This window comes from Mustela lutreola, chromosome 7 (assembly GCF_030435805.1).
Source record: "Mustela lutreola isolate mMusLut2 chromosome 7, mMusLut2.pri, whole genome shotgun sequence".
In the NCBI taxonomy this organism is placed as follows: Eukaryota; Metazoa; Chordata; class Mammalia; order Carnivora; family Mustelidae; genus Mustela; species Mustela lutreola.
The window spans coordinates 34,660,471-34,679,046 of NC_081296.1; the positions used below are offsets into that span (position 1 = coordinate 34,660,471).

General features: G+C 40.3%; 1 protein-coding gene across 1 annotated transcript in view; it reads right to left on the minus strand.

Moving 5' to 3' along the window:
• The window catches only part of ETFA (electron transfer flavoprotein subunit alpha), an 81,810-nt gene extending 65,173 nt beyond the window's left edge, over positions 1 to 16,637 (minus strand). The window contains exon 1 of the mRNA XM_059180283.1: positions 16,481 to 16,637. Coding sequence (XP_059036266.1) covers positions 16,481 to 16,519 — 39 coding nt within the window. The 5' untranslated portion in view covers positions 16,520 to 16,637. The remainder of the gene's footprint in view (positions 1 to 16,480) is intronic.
• Positions 16,638 to 18,576: the final 1,939 nt, after the last annotated feature.

The window sequence follows — 18,576 nt, forward strand, 5'->3', positions numbered from 1 at the left end:
GTTCACAATTCTTGGAATGGAATAAAAGTTCTTAGAAGGCAAATACCATGCCTATTCAAAGAACCTAGTACAATTTTTTTTAATCTACATCTGTAGAAATATATAGCATTTTCTCTATTTTAATCAGATGATCACAGTTACCTTGCAAAGAACTCTAATTAGGACTCAGTGGCATAATTTATTATTTAAATCACATTTCATAAGAATTGCCAGTAACAAACTCCTTATTACCAATATATGTCAGATACCATATTTTGATTATGTTTCAGTCATCATTTACTATAAAAATTATGAGATTTCCATCATCATTTCAAGAATAAATCCAAGATTTGGTGGCAGAAAGCCCATACTTGCCATAAATTATAGTTTCAGCATAAGATAAATTAGGCAGTTCTCCCAAGGAATCATCAAGCTTTTTAAACTTCTGGGGGAACGCTGTATATTCTTTTTAAAAGAGTATTCAAAATTGTAAAAGTAAACAACAACAAAAGAACATACAAAAGAACCCACTCAGTTATCTACCTGATCAATATTTACTAATTATTGTTACATCATTCGGGCACTCTATATTACTTTATCACTTGACTCCTTATAGTTTTTAACACTAAGTTTCCTTCTAACTTAGTGTTTTCTACCTTCTATTCCTCAGATACAACCTGAAGAGAAGCTACAGCACCTAAACATGGTTATGTGGCTTAATTCAGCAGTAATAGTTATGTGTAGCAGGAGAAACTAGTCTGTAGCCTTTAAAATGTTATGCCTCAATATAGGGCCCAGTTTCTTTATCTGCAAATTGAGGGTGGTTAGCTAGCTCTGAGGAATTCAAACTACACTCCATATAAGACTAAGGGTGTCAGGGAGACATACCTCAGGAACCACTACATAGGATAAAGTGAAAACCAGGCAAGCAGGGTTGCCAGAATGACTCCCCAGCTCTGCTTTAACCAAATTAACTAAACCAAAATATACAGACATTGAGAGAGAGTCGACCATGGAAACACATGGGGGTTAGGGCACTGACCCTTGATGCAGTCAAAAATCTACATTAACTTTTGACTCCCCCAAAACTAATACCATACTGTTGACCAGAAGCCTTCCCAATAACAAGTCAATTAATACATTATTTTGTATGTTACATATATTATTATATACCATATTCTTTTTTTTAATAAACATATATTTTTCCCCCAGGGGTACAGGTCTCTGAATCACCAGGTTTACACACTTCACAGCACTCACCATAGCACATACCCTCCCCAATGTCCATAACCCCACCCCCCTCTCCCGACTCCCCTCCCCCCAGCAACCCTCAGTTTGTTTTGTCAGATTAAGAGTCACTAATGGTTTGTCTCCCTCCCAATCCCATCTTGTTTCATTTAATCTTCTCCTACCCCCTATACCCCCATGTTGCATCTCCACTTCCTCATATCAGGGAAATCATATGATAGTTGTCTTTCTCCGACTGACTTATTTCACTAAGCATGATGCCCTCTAGTTCCATCCACATCGTCGCAAATGGCAAGATTTCATTTCTTTTGATGGCTGCATAGTATATACCATATTCTTAAAGTAAGCCAGAGAAAAGAAAATATTAAGAAAATCATTAGAAGATAAAATGTATTTACTGTACTGCACTCTATTTATCAAAAAAAAAAAAAAAATTCACATACAAGTGAACCAATGCAGTTCAAATCCATGTTGTTCAAGAGCCAACTGTATATCTTACTTAAAGTTTACAACTCTCTGATGTAGGTATTATTATTAACTTAACTTTTTACAGATGAGGAAACTGGAGCTTAGGGTCTACATAGCTAGGAAGCAGAGCCTGTTTAAAAGTGTAAGCAGTCAGGGGCACCTGGGTGGCTCAGTTAAGCAGCTGGCTCTTGATTTTAGCTCAGGTCATGATCTCAGGGTCCTGGGATCCAGCCCCACACTTAGCCACTTAGTGGGTAATCTGCTTGTGGATTTCTCTCCCTGCCCTCTCCCTGCTCATGCCCACTCACACAAGCTTTCTCTCTTTCTCAGATAATCTTTTTTTGAAAAGCATAAGCAGTCAGACTCCAGAATTTGCGTTTTTAATTACTAGCTCACAACAAAGTACCATCATTTTTAAGCTGTTTTATATTGGTATCCCTAGCTTTTCAAAAATTCATTTTATGACACTTCACTTTTATGAAGGATGTACCTGTTTCCGCTACCCAAAAGAAATCTGAAGAGGATTTTCATTTTTATGAAAAAAGGTGAAAAACAAAAATAGCACTGAGCATTTGTTTTGCAGCAAGCTGTACCCCCAAAGCATCACATACCCCAAAGCAGCAAGAGGGGCACCATCAAGCTCCTTCCCTGGAACTACACTCAGCATCAACTCACCATAGCTTTGAACTGTGTGAGCATCTGTGATTTGTCTTATTTTGTGCATCCATTAACAAAATGTATCCTACAGGGCACCTGGGTGGCTCAGTGGGTTAAGCCGCTGCCTTCGGCTCAGGTCATGATCTCAGGGTCCTGGGATCGAGTCTCGCATCGGGCTCTCTGCTCGGCAGGGAGCCTGCTTCCCTCTCTCTCTCTCTGCCTGCCTCTCCGTCTACTTGTGATTTCTCTCTGTCAAATAAATAAATAAAATCTTAAAAAAAAAATGTATCCTACAATATGAGAAAAACCTAAGGTTATTTTTTGGGTCTGAGAACGCTAAAAAATGTTTCCTTGTAAGTTAATGGCAACTGCTTCTTCACTTTACACCATTTTAGCTTAGGAAAGGTTTTAAACAAAAGCTCTGTTTTGCATATCAAGGGAAACCTGTAGATGGGTCTATTCCTATAAGATTTCACTTAGCAATATTTTCCTAATTTTAAATAAATAGCATTAATCAAACAGAAACAAAAAAATATGATGTAAAAATCCTCTTTTTCAGTTCTAAACATTCTATAGCCCTAAAATCCTACTTTAGGTATAAGAGCAATATAGATAACTACTAAAGATTCAAAAAGGTCCATTACTGAAAAGGTTTTTTTTTTCCTGAAAAGGTTTTTAAACAGAAGTTATATTATGTTTTTTTTTTGTTGTTTTTTTGTTTTTTTTAAGAATGTATTTATTTGTCAGAGACAGAGAGACAGAGAGAGCACAAGCAGGGGGAGCTGCAGAGGGAGAAGCAGACTACCGGCTGAGCAGGGAGCTCAATGCGGGGACTTGATCCTAGGACCGTGGGACGACCCAAGCAAAGGCAGGCATTTATCTGACGAAGAGAGTCCAATGCTAGGCTCCGGGCTCCATCCCAGGACCCTGAGATCATGACCTAAGCCGAAGGCAGAGGCTTTAACCCACTGAGCCACCTAGGCACCCCAGGGCCTTCTTTTTAATGGGGGGGGGGGGAGGGAGCCAAATTCTTTTAAACATTCAGAGATAACTATAGAAAGACTTAATAAGGTAACAGCCCCAGAAATGAATCTCAACCTCTTCAAAACACTGAAACTACTAACGCAGGAGGCTGTCACCATAAATTCTGGCTCATTTGACCTGGGCCCTCAAAATTGCCTGACAATGTTACTATGTTACCCACATTGGCAAGCTCACTCTCCATAGCAACTATTTCAAATAACCCCTTCTGATGTTTCTCAAATGCTAATAGAGTCAGCTTCCTACTGTGAGAAGAAGCCTCATTTCCTACTTTATTCACAATGAAAACTGAAGCCCTTAGAGTGGGGGAACTTGCTTCACCTTCCTGATATCCAACAAAAATTACTGTCCCTGTCCTATCAAAATAGAAGCTACTACAGGTCCTAGATTTGATAGCTTTATCTGAGCTCTAGATTCTGTCCTCTTAAATCTAGCTGAAGACTTCTTTCTATAATCTCTCAGTAATATCTCTAACCTCTCCCATTTTCCAGGGCTCCCTCTGATCAACATTTAAACATGTTTGAGGCTCTCCCAATTTTAAAGAAGCCCAAAATTAAAAACCCACTAGCACCGCCTTCCACTCCAATTCTCTAATTCCTCAACTTCCATTCATGCCTCAACTACTGGCACTCTGGCTTATGTCCTCACCAAAATTACCCTCAGATACTTTTCAGGCTTTACCTTACTTATTCTCTCAGGAATATTTGAAATTATTGACTACTCACTTCTCATTTTGCATGGCTTAATTTATAATTTATGACCTATATAAGAATCATATATATATATATATATATATATTGGAGGAACAAGGAAGATACTAAATCTTATTCCTAAGTACTGGACCTAAAATTAAGTTACATCTGCACATCCAACTGACTTGGATGTCAGTCTTGCCTGTCTCCATCAAGCACTCACCAACTCAGCAGATCCTAATCTTAATTCATCTTTCCCCTGATCTTCTAGCCCCTTACCAGACTGCCTCTCCAGAGGTCTTTAAGGGATGTACCACACTCTCTAACAAGTTGCCCAAACCAGGATCTGAGAGTCATATCTGAGTTTCTTCCTCAACCCTCACATCCAACAGACTACAAAAGTCATACCAGGGGCGCCTGGGTGGCTCAGTTGGTTGAACGACTGCCTTCGGCTCAGGTCATGATCCGGGAGTCCCGGGATCGAGTCCCACATCGGGCTCCCAGCTCCATGGGGAGTCTGCTTCTCCCTCTGACCTTCTCCTCACTCATGTTCTCTCTCACTGTCTCTCTCTCAAATGAATAAATAAAATCTTAAAAAAAAAAAAAAAAAAAAAAAAGTCATACCAATTCTTCCTTCTAAATACAGCATCTCCTAAATCCATTCACTTCTCTCCATCATCAATGCCAACACTTAGTATACGTCATCATCCTTCTCCTCTATCACTCCACATCTCCCAAACCAGCTTTCTCCTCTCCACTCCATTTCTCTGTCCTTTCCATGACACAAATCCAGCATATTATTCCCCTGCCTAAAAACATCAATAGCTTCCTGCCCACTAAACTCTTTAGGTCGGCTTACCAGGCATTTATTTTATGGTGTGCTCTATCTCTCTATTCATTTCATGGTGTGATATATTTATCCATATATTCCTCTCTTCATTTATACCTTATTTTCAGATACTTGAACTTGCTCTGCTCTCTCTGACCCCCAGCTTTCCCTTATGTTGTTCCTTCTACCTAGAGGACCTCTTCCCCTGTTACCTGATTAGCTTCCAGTCAATCATCCTTAAGTTTTCTGCTTAAATGTCAGACTTTCCAAGAAGCCTTAGTACAGTGCAGTGGCAAACAGTACAGGCTCTGGAGCCACCCTGCGTAGGTCTAAATTCCACTACCACTGCAACTTCTCTGTGTCTCAGTTCCCTGATCATAAAATAGAGATGATGATGGCCTCACAGAGTTGTGAGAATTTAATTACTGGAATAGTACCTAGAACATAAATGCTCAATAAACATTAGCTATACAGAAAAGCTTTCTTTGGATCTCCTTGGACGAGTTAACTTTGCCAGCACCAGCACAGTACACTGAATTGCCTTCATTACAGCACTTATCACACTTGACTATCCTCACTCAATTACTCTGCCATGTCCACCTGATTTTTTTTTTTTTAAGATTTGAGAGACTATAGACCCTGAAAAACAACCTGAGGGTTTTGGAGGGGCAGTGGGTGGGAGCTTGGGGGAACCAGGTGGTGGGTATTGGGGAGGGCACGTATTGCATGGAGCACTGGGTGTGGTGCAAAAACAATGAATACTGTTACACTGAAAAGAAATTTAAAAAAAAAAAAAGATTTTATTTATTTTTTTGACAGAGAGAGAGAGGGAGACAGCGAGAAAGGGAACACAAGCAGGGGGAGTGGGAGAGGGAAAAGCGGGCTTCCTGCCAAGCAGGGAGCCTGATGCAGGGCTCGATCCCCAAACCCTGGGATCATGACCTGGGCCAAAGGCAGAAGCTTCACGACTGAGCCACCCAGGTACCCTGACATTGATTTTGAGGACAGGGGCCATATCTGATTTTCTTACCACTAACCCCAGTTTCTACTTCAGAGGAGATATCCAGTAAATGAACTGAACATTGATTTTAAAAATAAAGAATGAGATGACAAGCAACAGATTGGGAGAAAACTATTTGCAAAAGACATATAATAAAAGGCTGTTATCTAAAAGAACACAAAGAACTCTTAAAATTCAACAATAACAAACTGATTTTTAAATATAAGCAAAAGATCTGAACAGACACTTCACCAAAGAAGTGGTGGATGGCAAATAAGCACATGTAAAGATGTTCAACATCATGTATTAGGAAACTGCAAATTAAAACAAAATGAGAAATACTGCATACCTATAAGAACAGTGAAAACCTGGGTGCCAGTGGGGCTCAGCAGGTTAGGCTTCTGCCTTCAGCTCAGGTCATGATCTCAGAGTCCTGGGATGGAGCCCTGCATCAGGCTCTCTGCACAGCAGAGAGCCTGCTTCCCCCTCTCTCTCTCTGCCTGCCTCTCTGCCTGCTTGTGATCTCAGTCTGTCAAATAAATAAATAAAATCATAAAAAAAAAAAAAAAGAATAGTGAAAATCCAAAACCCTGACAATACCAAATGCTGGTGAAGATGAGGAGCAATAGGAACTCTGGTGGAAATTAAAAATTGTACAGCCACTGTGGAGGACAAAGCGGCAGTTTCTCACAAAACTAAATATACTCTTGTCATATAATCCAAAAGTCATACTTCCTGGTATCCACCCAAATGAGCTGAATTTATTTACACACAAAAACCTGAATATGGATATCTACCCCAGCTTTATTCGTAATTACCAAAACTTGGTAGCAACCAAAAAGTCCTCCAGTAGGTAAATGGATAAACTGTAATTCATCCAGAAAACAGAATATTCAGCACTTAAAAAAAAAAAAAAGGCATATCAGACCATGAAAAGGCTACATAATGTACAGTTCCACTTAGACAGCATGCTGGAAAAGCAAAACTATAGAGACAGATCAGCAGTTGCCAGGGATTGGGGGCAGAGAGGTGAGAGGGAAACAAGCAGAGCACAGATTTTAGGGCAGTGAAACTATTCTGTATAATACCATAACTGTGGATATGTGCCACTGTACATTTGGGATACACCCATAGAATGTAGAACACCAAGAGTGAACCTTAACATAAACTATGGACTTTGGATGATAATATGTCAATGTGGTTTCATCAACTGGAACAAAAGCACCACTGTGGTGCAGGATACTGATAGTGTAGAAAGGTGGGGACTGGCAGAGGGAAATATATGCGAACTCTCTGTAGTTTCTGCTCAATTCTGTGGTAAATCTCAAACTGCTCCCCCAAATGGTGTATTTTTTTTTTCACATAGTCTATTTTTTAAAAATCTTCTGTTGCTTTAAAAACATCCTTTGAATAGTTCTACTCTATGCACTGAGCTACAGAAAACAATTTTAAGGGCACCTGCGTGGCTCAGTGGGTTAAAGCCTTTGCCTTTGCTTCAGGTCATGATTTCAGGGTCCTGGGATCGAGTCCCAAATTGGGCTCTCTGCTCAGCAGGGAGCCTGCTTCCCACCTCCCTCCTGCCTGCCTCTCTGCCTACTTGTGATTTCTGTCAAATTAATACATAAAAACTTTTTAAAAATATGTGTATATATATAAAAAACTATTTTAAGACTCTAGATCAGCCTTTCTCCAAGGCTGCTCATCTAACTCAGAGAAAATCTAAATGACTGTTCTCTTAATTCTCCCAAGAATGAACATAGGAGAGAAATTAATTCATTGCATATAGTGGGTGCTTTAAATGTTTGTTGCCACCTTACACTTACTAACTTCCTTTTGTGTGTGTGAGTGTACAAGAAGCTTATTGGGGAGTACTCCTGGAAACAACGTCTATGAGGCATCAAGGAGACAAGACCATGTGGTGGAAGAAGCTAAACTGCAAGACTGCACTGCAGTCACAAAAAAGATCTCAGCTGATCCCACAAGGAATCTTGGAGCTATGATGGCCCTTCAGAGTTACACAGAAATGAAACAAGGGTGCTACAGATCTTCCTTTTCATGTGTGTCATTACTCCAGGGCTAATTTTTTTTTCTTTTCTTAAGTTCCAGGGCTCCTTCAGCATGTGCTTGGACCTTACCTTGGACAAAATTCACATACACTTTCAATTTTATTTTAACAATCAAACTAACATGACTGATGCTTTATTTCTGTTTCTAGCTCAACCCTGCAAATAATCCATTTAAAAACCAAAATATCTAATAAGAACACATACAATATAAACAGAATTAAAATAATAAATGATTAAAGATAGCCAAAGCTCAAAAATGTTTACCTAAAGAAAATCCTTCACCTTTATTACTTCATCGCTCAATAACAATTAAAAAGCAAAGTAATTTTCAGTTTACAAAGTAATTTCAGATATCTTTTTAATTTCCCCAACCCCCAACTAGATTATCCTCCCTGCTACTACGTGTTTCCTAAATACCCTATACACCTTCCTGTTACAATGATCATACTTAAAATAATGTGTTCAACGTCTGTCCTCCCTCATCTACTCACACCATGTGAGCAGAAATTAGGTGTATCTGTTCTCCACAGTGAATTTTGTACCTACCTTTGTGCCTGCCACATAGCAGGCACTCAATGAATGTTTAGTGACTAACTGAAGTTTCCCCAAAATGATAAACTAAACTCTTTGTATCTCACTGGTAACTTCATTATCTAAGCACTTACATGTCTACCTACCAAGAACAGTATATAAACTGTTAAACCACTACAAAAGATACCCCATCACACTTTCAGAAAACTTACCAAAACTGACCAGACTTAGTTTAAATAGTAAAATGTGAAGTTTTCTTTCACATACCAACTGCATACCTCACAGAGCTCGCTGGCCCTTCTGAGATGGTATACTTTTTGAGGGCAAGCCTTAAAGGGGTTATCATTCTCTCTCCACGCTTTCAGAGCCAAACTTCTTGAAAATAATGTAATCATCAATTACTGCCTCATCTCTATCTTCTTTACTCACAGCAAACTGGCTTTCACACCCACTATAACACTGAATCCAGTTTTTTCAAAGTCACTAACAACCTTGTTATAGCTAAGTCCAATGGATAAATTTTGGTCCTTCTCTTAACAATGTTGACACTGCTTTTCATTTTTCAGTCTTTTAGGTGTAACCACAGAAATTTACTACTCAGGAGTTCCCGCTATGACTTCAAGTCTGTGTTCATGTAGTAAACTACCATAAGGGTTAAAAAAAAAAAAAAAAAAAAAAGCTGGATTCTAATTCCCTACTTTACCCTTACAAACCCACTCAAAACCTAAAGTAGTAAGAATAATGTTAACCTACTCCTCTCCCCACCCCCACCATCTTTGAAAACTAAGTGAGATATAGGTAAGGAGAAGGACAGCATGAGGATCTTTTTGCTTCTTAACTCAAAAATAAAAAGGCAAGAATAAGCTATAAAATCTTTCCAAGTTCTGGGACACCTGAGTGGTTCAACTGGTTAAGCATCTGCCTTCAGCTCAGGTCATGATCCCACAGTTCTGAGATGGAGCCCCGTGTCCAGCACCCTGCTCAGTAGGGAGCCTGCTTCTCCCTCTCCCCTCTGGCCACCACCCACCCCGCTTATGCTCTCCCTCTCTCTCTCAAATAATAAATATCATTTAAAAAAAAACTTTCCCAGGTCTAATGAAAAAGATAAATCATATGTAATTAAAATCACCTTTCCTTATACATTTTATTACATTTTTGTACTTAAACTAAATAACTTACTTTAACCTCTTTGACAAAATATGGTAGCTTTTAATCATGACTAGAAATGTCATGACATTGGTTATAATATTAAAAACACACTCAATTTACTTCATTTTAAAAACAGACAAGGCCCTTAGTAGACACACTAGCAGGCAGAATAATTTTACAGAATTCATCTCATACAATAAATCTTTTAGAACCATCAAAATTGGCTCTCTTTCTTCTTTCAAAAGAAATTAAAATTTGCATGCAAATTACACAGTTCAATCTTATTTGTCAATGATAGGGCATGGACTCTGAAAAATGCCATGTTCCCTCACACCAGTTTCACAGCTTCTGAATCGTGATTGTTATGCCTCCCCATGTGGCAATGAATACAAAAACAGGAACATTCAAATGCCCTTGAAAAGGGTTGCTTCACTCTCCACATAAAGTATATCTTTGGTATCTTAATTAGTCAACAAATCAATTTCAAATGCAAATGAATATAAAATAATACTCATAATTCAGATTGATATCCCCACAAGAATGTTAACTAATTGCAAATGACTACCTATTTTCCTCTTAATGTGTTCTCTAGTTCTTTACTGTAGACATAAAATACCACCTTCATTAAACAGATGACATTGAAGAGCCCCCCAAAGATGAAAGACTTTGCTCAAGGGCACATATCAGGTCAATACTGGAAATAGAACTTGGAAACCAAATGCAAGTCATTTAACTTACATTCCAATAATTTAAGATATCTTTTCTTTAAAGATATAAAGATACTTATAAAATGTATCATCTTAATTATTTTTAAGTGTGTGGTTAGCTATGTACACATCGTTAACAGTTCAAGATAATCTTTTAATAGATTATAATCTATTATTAAAAATATATTTTATGGAATTGTATCTTCCTAAATAATCCATGGTTAGCTACAGAACCAATTTTCTAAAATTTCAAGAGTAGGGATTTTGGATAAGCTATTTGACTTTATGACATCACCGATGTATAAATGTTGGGGTTCAGAGCTGATGTCCAAGAAAGAGTTCTTGAGATGTCTTCAGTGCAAAAGGGTGATTTTAGTAAAGCACAGAGACAGGATCCATGGCAAGAAAGAGCTATACTGGCGCTATGACGGATGACTAGCTTCTGAGGCGCTAGCCATTGTTAGGGAAAGGTCACTTATTACTATCTAGTAAAACCTTCGTCATGAGACCCTTCAGATGTATATTAGTAGGCCATATTCTTAGAGGATGATTGCAAACATGTATCTTAGTGGTAAAGATAAAGGAAGTTTCCAAAGGAATTTGTATGTGTAAAGAAGACTTACAGGATCCTGGAGGTCAGGATAATGTTAATCATAGAGGCAGCTGAGTTCCTAGAGGAAGGTCACTCTACCTGTTTCAAGGACTTGTCGGTAGACTGTAGGCAATAAGAAAATTTAATTTTCTTCTTTTGGCTTTGTTTCCCACATCATCACAAGAAAACAGGAGCCAGAAGGGACTCCCACTATAGAAATATACGACAACTTGAAAGCATCAGAAAATTTAAGATAGTGGGGCACCTTTGTGGCTCAGTCAACCAGCCAGCTTTTGATTTCATCTCAGGTCGTGATCTAAGGATCCTGGGATTGAGCTCCATGTTGTTGTCTGCACTCAGCAGCAAATCTGCTTGAGGATTCTCTCTCTCCCTGTGCCCCTACCCTACCCATACAAGCTCAGGGGCACATGTACTCTCTCTCATAAATAAATAAATATTTTCTAAAAAAATGTTATATTAGTGGATTTTAACATACTAACGGATCCATAATAAATACATAAATAAGCAATAAGGAAATGTTCTTCCTTAAAATGGAATGCTAATAAATGTAGAAAGAATGATGGAATTAGAAAAATTACCATTTTACACCACAGTAATAATTTCTCTTAAAAACGATCGATGTTAAGACTACTGGGTGAACTGCTATTCTACATAGTACTAGAAGTCCTAGCCTTAGCAATCAGACAACAAAAGAAATTAAAGACATCCAAATCAGCAAAGAAATCAAACTCTCACTCTTTGCAGATGATATGATACTTTATGTGGAAAACCCCAAAGACTCCACTCCAAAACTGCTAGAACTCATACAAAAATTCAGTAGTGTCCCGATATAAAATCAATGCACAGAAATCAGTTGCATTTCTATACACCAACAACAAGACAGAAAAAAGAAAAGTTAAGGAGTCGATCCCATTTACAATTGCACCCAAAACCATAAGATACCTAGGAATAAACCTAACCAAAGAGGCAAAGAAGCTGTACTCAGGAAACTATAAAGTACTCATGAGAGAAATTGAGGAAGACAGAAAGAAATGGAAAAACATTCCATGCTCATGGATTGGAAGAACAAATACTGTGAAAATGTCTATACTACCTAAAACAATCTACACATTTAATGCAATCCCAATCCAAATACCATCAATTTTTTTCAAAGAAATGGAACAAATAATCCTAAAATTTATATGGAACCAGAAAAGACCTCGAATAGCAGAGGAATGTTGAAAAAGAAGATCAAAGTTGGTGGCATCACAATTTTATACTTCAAACTCTATTAAAAGCTGTTAATCATCAGGACAGTATGGTACTGGCACAAAAACAGACACATAGATCAATGGAACATAATAGAGAGCCCAGAAATGGACCCTCAACTTTATGGTCAACTAATCTTCGACAAAGCAGGAAAGAACGCCCAATGGGAAAAAGACAGTCTCTTCAACAAATGGTGTTGGGAAAACTGGACAGCCACATGCAGAAAAATGAAACTGGACCATTTCCTTACACCACACATAAAAATAGACTCAGAATAGATGAAAGACTTCAACATGAGACAGATATCCATCAAAATCCTTGAAGAGAACACAGGCAGCAACCTCTTCAACCTCAGCTGCAGCAACTTCTTCCTAGAAACATTGCCAAAGGCAAGGGAAGCAAGGGGAACATGAGGCTATTGGGACTTCATCAAGATCAAAAGCTTTTGCACAGCAAAGGAAATAGTTAACAAAACCAAAGGACAACTGACAGATGGGAGAAGATATTCACAAATGACTTATCAGATGAAGGGCTAGTACCCAAAATCTATGAAGAACCTAGCAAACTCAACACCCAAAGAACAAATAATCCAATCAAGAAATGGGCAGAAGACATGAACAGATATTTCTGCAAAGACATCCAGAAGGCCAATAGACACAAGAAAAAGTGCTCTACATCACTTGCTCAGCATCAGGTAAATACAAATCAAAACCACAATGAGATACCATCTCACACCAGTCAGAATGGCTAAAATTAACAAGTCAGGAAATGGCAGATGTTGGCAAGGATGCGGAGAAAGGGGAACCATCCTACACCATTGGTGGGAATGCACGCTGGTGCAGCCACTCTGGAAAACAGTACGGAGGTTCCTCAAAAAGTTGACAATAGAGCTACCCTAAGACCCAGCAATTACACTCCTGGGTATTTACCCTAAAGATATAAATGTAGTGATCCGAAGGGGCATGTGCACCCAAATGTTTATAGCAGCAATGTCCACAACAGGCAAACTATGTAAAGAACCTAGATGTCCATCAACAGATGAATGGATAAAGAAGTGGTATATATACACAATGGAATACTATGCAGCCATCAAAAGAAGCAAAATCTTGCAATTTGCAATGACATGGATGGATCTAGAGAGTATTATGCTGAGTGAAATAAGTAAATCTGAGAAAGCCAATTATCGTATGATCTCCCTGATATGAGGAATTTGAGAGGCAGAGCAGGTGGGGGGGATTGGGGGAGTAGGGAAGGAAAAAATGAAACAAGATGGCATGGCGGGGGAGATAAATTACAAAACAAAGAGGGTTGCTGGGGAATGGGGGGTAGGAACAGGGTAGTTGGGTTGCGGACAGCGGGGAGGGTATATGTGCTATGGTGAGTGCTGTGAAATGTGTAAGTCAAATGTGTTGACTCACAGACCTGTATGCCTGGGGCAAATAATACATTATGTGTTAATTAAAAAAAAAAAAAAAAAAAAAAAAGACTAGTGGGTGAAAGCCTGAGAGAAACAAATGATTTACATAATCTCAATATATCTCCCTCCAAATTAGTTTAAAATCACAAAGAAGTAGTTACTTGTTAGTGGGAAAACCTGGTGAATACCACTTAAGCCAAGTAAAGTTAACACCACCGATAATGGGATAAATCAGTATTATTAGCCTCCTAAAATGATGCCCTGAGAACACGTATCACTTCTGCAAAACTCCTGCCAAAATAACATGAGGAAACACTAGACAAACCTAAATTGGAAACAGTCAACAAAAAAGACCTGTACTCTTCAAAAATGTCAATGCCATCAAAGCTAAAGAAAGGCTGAGGGGCTTTTCCAACAAAGACTAAATGAGAGATGAAAACTAAATGCAAGGCATGATCCTGGACTACCCTAAACCAAACTGCTAGAAAAATTGCTATAAATGATATTAATGTGACAACTGGCAACATCTGAATGTCTACAGATTTTATAACAGTATTGTATCATTGTTAAAGTTCCTGACTTTGCCAATTTTACTGCGGAAATGAAAGGTGAACCTCCTTGTTCTCAGAAAATACACACCGACTTACTTAAGAATAAGGGGCATGTCTGCAAAACATTCTCAAATTGTTCAGAAAAATAACAAGGGGCACCTCGGTGGCTCAGCTGGTTGAGTGGCCAACTCCTGGTTTCAGCTCAGGTCATGATCTCAGCTCCACAAATGGGATCCTGTGGATTTTCTCCTTCTCCCTCCGCCCCTCCCCCAGCACAAATGTGCACGTTTCTCTCTCTCTCTCTCTCTCTCTCTCCCTCCCTCTCACACACAAGCTACCTCTCTCAAATAAATAAATCTTTTTAAAAAGGGGGAAAAGATAAATAATAAGTATATATAAAAAGAGAGAAAGCAAATAAGCCAAACTGTTAATAGCTAGTAAAACTGAAAGGGTTTTGAGAATTATGTACACTATTCTTAGAGCTTTCCTGTAAGTTTGAAGTTATTTCAAAATTTAAAAAATTAAATATGTATGGGTATTTATGGATCTATTTTAGAAGTGTTCCCACCACTTCCTTATATTCTTGAAATTCAACTCTGAAACATTCTTATGACCTTAGAGCAACTACTCTACTTAGCTTGATTTCATATTTTCAAAATAAGTCAAGGTCAAACTTCTTGGCAAACCACAATAAAGATTTGGAAATACTGTGAATGTCTATCGGTAAATTGTGTTGACAAGAATTACTTAAGCTAATCATTCCATTTTTTCCGTTAGATCTAAAAAACACCTGAGTCTTAAACTGCCCCCAACTAAAATTATTTCATTTTTTTAAAAGATTTTATTTATTTTAGAGAGAGAGAACACAGTGGGGGTGGAGGGCAGAGAGAGAAGGAGAAGCAGACTCCCGGTGAGCAGGGAGCCAGACATGAAGCTCAATCCCTGGACCCTGGGATCATGACCTGAGCCAAAGGTAGATGCTTAACCAACTGAGCCACCTAGGTGCCAAATTATTTCACTTATGCCAGACTCCTAACCAGTCCACAAAACTACCTTCTAATTACTGTGTAGCTATTTTTCTGCCAGTCTGACACTGATAGGTGAATTACCCCAAATCCATGACTTTAACTTGTTTATGTCTTTATCTTCTGAGGAAAAAAAAATCTCCTTAGAGAAAGAATGAACACTGCCTTGAAGGATGGAGATTTGAACTTTTACAAGGAAGAGGGACACACGAGATTTTTTTTTTTTTTTAATGAAACAAGGAATACACAGAAAAAGAGCCTACAGACATCTAGGAATATTGCCAGCTATGTCTCAGAGAGAAAATCTCTGTGGGATGGGAAAATATGCATGGATAAAACCACCTGCAGGAAAAGTACAAAACGTCAGCAAGGTTTCTGACCCAGTTTAACAATCTTGTTTTTCAGTTAGCCTAACTGTAAACTGGAACACTTACACGATTCACCATATAAATTGTTATTTGACTTGTAATTGATCAACCTCCAAATACTACTGTCCCATAGCATAAAGACAAAGATATACTTTCCATCTGTATTTCCCACAAGAGAGAAATGTGGTAAACTCATGATTTGTCACAAAAGAAAGCATCGAAAACTCATCCACTATCAAGAGTTCCCTGGCTCTTTGGCCAACAATCTACTACTGCAGTATAAAAAGATGCCTGCCTTTCCAAACTGGCTAAAGCTGTCAAATTGGATGACTGACTTTACACTACATTCACCTATACTCAGCACTGCCCCAAAAGCCAGGGAGCAGAGCAAGTTTCCACAAAACCTCCCCTTCCAGCCTCCGTCCCCCAGATTGTGAGCGGATGCCAGCAGCCACGACGGGCCCAGAGAAAAGGTTTTCGAATTCAAACTCTTTCCCAACTTTCCCAGAGGGCATCCCAGCAGCGACATTTTCCTCCCTCCATTAGTGATTCCGGGGATGTGGCAGCCTGCTCCCAGCCAACACAGAGAACCTGGCGGCCTGGTAGAGAGCAGAGTAAACCCAGAGCACGGAGTGGGGGTGGGAAACAGACGCTCAGCCTCTAATTAAGGTCACTCTGACCTCGGACTTCGCCCCCGCCCCCAACGCAAGCGACCCGGAAGGAGTTCACAGCAGGCTCCAGAACCCCGAGCCCGAGCTACAGACCAGGCTGGGCCTGCCTGCGGTAAGGTCGGTCAGGTCCGTGGGAGACGGTGACCTTCGCCAAGACTCACGGGGACGGCACACTGAGGCTGGCCCGTCACCGGGCTCGGCCCACCCCTCCGGGACTCACCGCCCGCCGTAGCTGCCTTGGAGCCGCAGCTCGGAACATGGTCTCAGCTCCCGTCCGCCTCGCAGCAACGTCAGTCTTCCAGCAACCCACAGCCGAGCGCAGCTGGGCCGCCTCTGCGAGTCACTATAACGCTCGCGAGACGCGCGAACGAGAGCGGGAACGCCTCAGGCAAGAGCACGAGTTCACGGTTTCTGTCTGCCCATTGGGCAGTCGCGCAGCCAATGGGGATGGCGGAAAGTTAGGGACCAGACTTAGAAGTAGGGCAAAGGTGAGACGTTCCTCTGAGAGTCCGCGGGGAAGTGCGGCGGGAGAATGCCTAGCGGAGCTGGTCATTTGCAGATTACGGTGGCCCAGAAGGCCTCTCCGCCGCACAGTGGGCACCGTAGTTACCGAGAACTTTCCCCCTGGGAGGCTGACGTCACTTTCCTGGCTTCCCGGCCCTCACACTCCTATATCTTTTGCTCGCTCATTTGTTCACACATAGCGCTACACTTGTAACGTGCTGAACACATTTTCCAGGTCAGGGGATTATAATAAAAGGATGCATGAGATGCTGACCTCACCAGACTCTGAAGGAAACAATCGTTCCTTCAATGGAAAGAGGGATCTGCCAGGCTGTTGCTATTTGAGCTAGGTTCTAGGTTTTGTCCACCGTGTGGGCAAAAACCCATAAGGGGAAGGTTCAAGGACAGGGATATGACTGTGTGCCGCCCACAAAAAGAGGCAAAATGGCTGGAACAACAGATTGGGCAAGGCCTTGAAAGTGGGTGACTTGGGGCCCACCCTGGCCCTGTCCTCTCCCCACTCTGTCACTGGGCGCACCACCCACATCCTGGCTTCAGGGCCTTTGGCTGCCAAATCTCTCCTGACCTTTGGATCCATGTATATATGGGCATCTTCTCAGGAAGTCCTGCAACATCTCAAACCCATGCAATTGACTGCATTCCCTTCTCGATTTAATTCTCCTGTATTCCCTTTTTTCAGAAATGCTTTCCACCTCCACTCATCTGCTCAAGCCAGAAACCTAGGGGGACCATCCCTGACTCCTTTCTCCCTTTCATTGCCTTATCCTACCAGTCACTAAGTTCTAGCAGTTCCACTCCCAAACAGCTCCCAAATCCATCTAAGACTCTCTTCTACCCCACTCTGTGTTTGAATTGCTCTAGTTACCTTCTTTCTGTTCACCCAGCTTCTATTCTTCACCCTCCAATCCACTTCCCACTGCAACCAAAGGGCTCTTTCAAAAGAGTAGATTGGTGATGTTACTCCCTTGTTGAATACACTTCAGTGCCACTACCATGGGCTTTTAAGATAAAATGCAAACCCCTTAACATGATGTATAAGCCCTACATGAACTAATCCTTTCCTTTCTCTTGAGCCTTGTCTTCCCCCGACCCTCATCCCCTATGGCCATACACCTTCACATCCTCCAATGCCCTACCCACTCTGCCTTCCCACTCTCTTCTTCCTCATTCTACCTTTACTCCTTCAACTGTTTAATAACTATTCATTTTTGAAATTTTGGCTTGGACATTCCTCCCCCCACTAACTCTGAATGAAATACCTCTCCCATGTGCCCATATTTTCACCTGTACTTTCCCTATATTGACAATTGTCATATGGGCTGTAATGACCTGGTTACTTCTTTGTCTCACCCATCCGACTGTAAGGCCTACAAAGGCAGAGGGTATGTCCTACCTCTTTTTTTTTTTTTTTTTATTGCGTCTCCAACACCTTCCACAGTGCCTGGCTCATAGTAGGCATTCGATCAGTGTTTGTTAAATAAATCAACAAACCAAAAAAGGACTTGTTAAAAAAGTCTGAACTTTACCATAAAATTTTTAGGCAGGGGAGTGATATGTTTGAAAATGGTCTCGGGCACCTGGGTGGCTCAGTTGGTTGAGCAGCTGCCTTTGGCTCAGGTCATGATCCTGGACTTCCAGGATCGAGTCCCGCATCGGGCTCCCAGCTACTTGGGGAGTCTGCTTCTCCTCTGACCTTCTCCTCTCATGTTCTCTCTCACTCATTCTCTCTCAAATAAATAAATAAATCTTTAAAAAAATAAAGAAAGAAAGAAAGAAAGAAAGAAAGAAAAT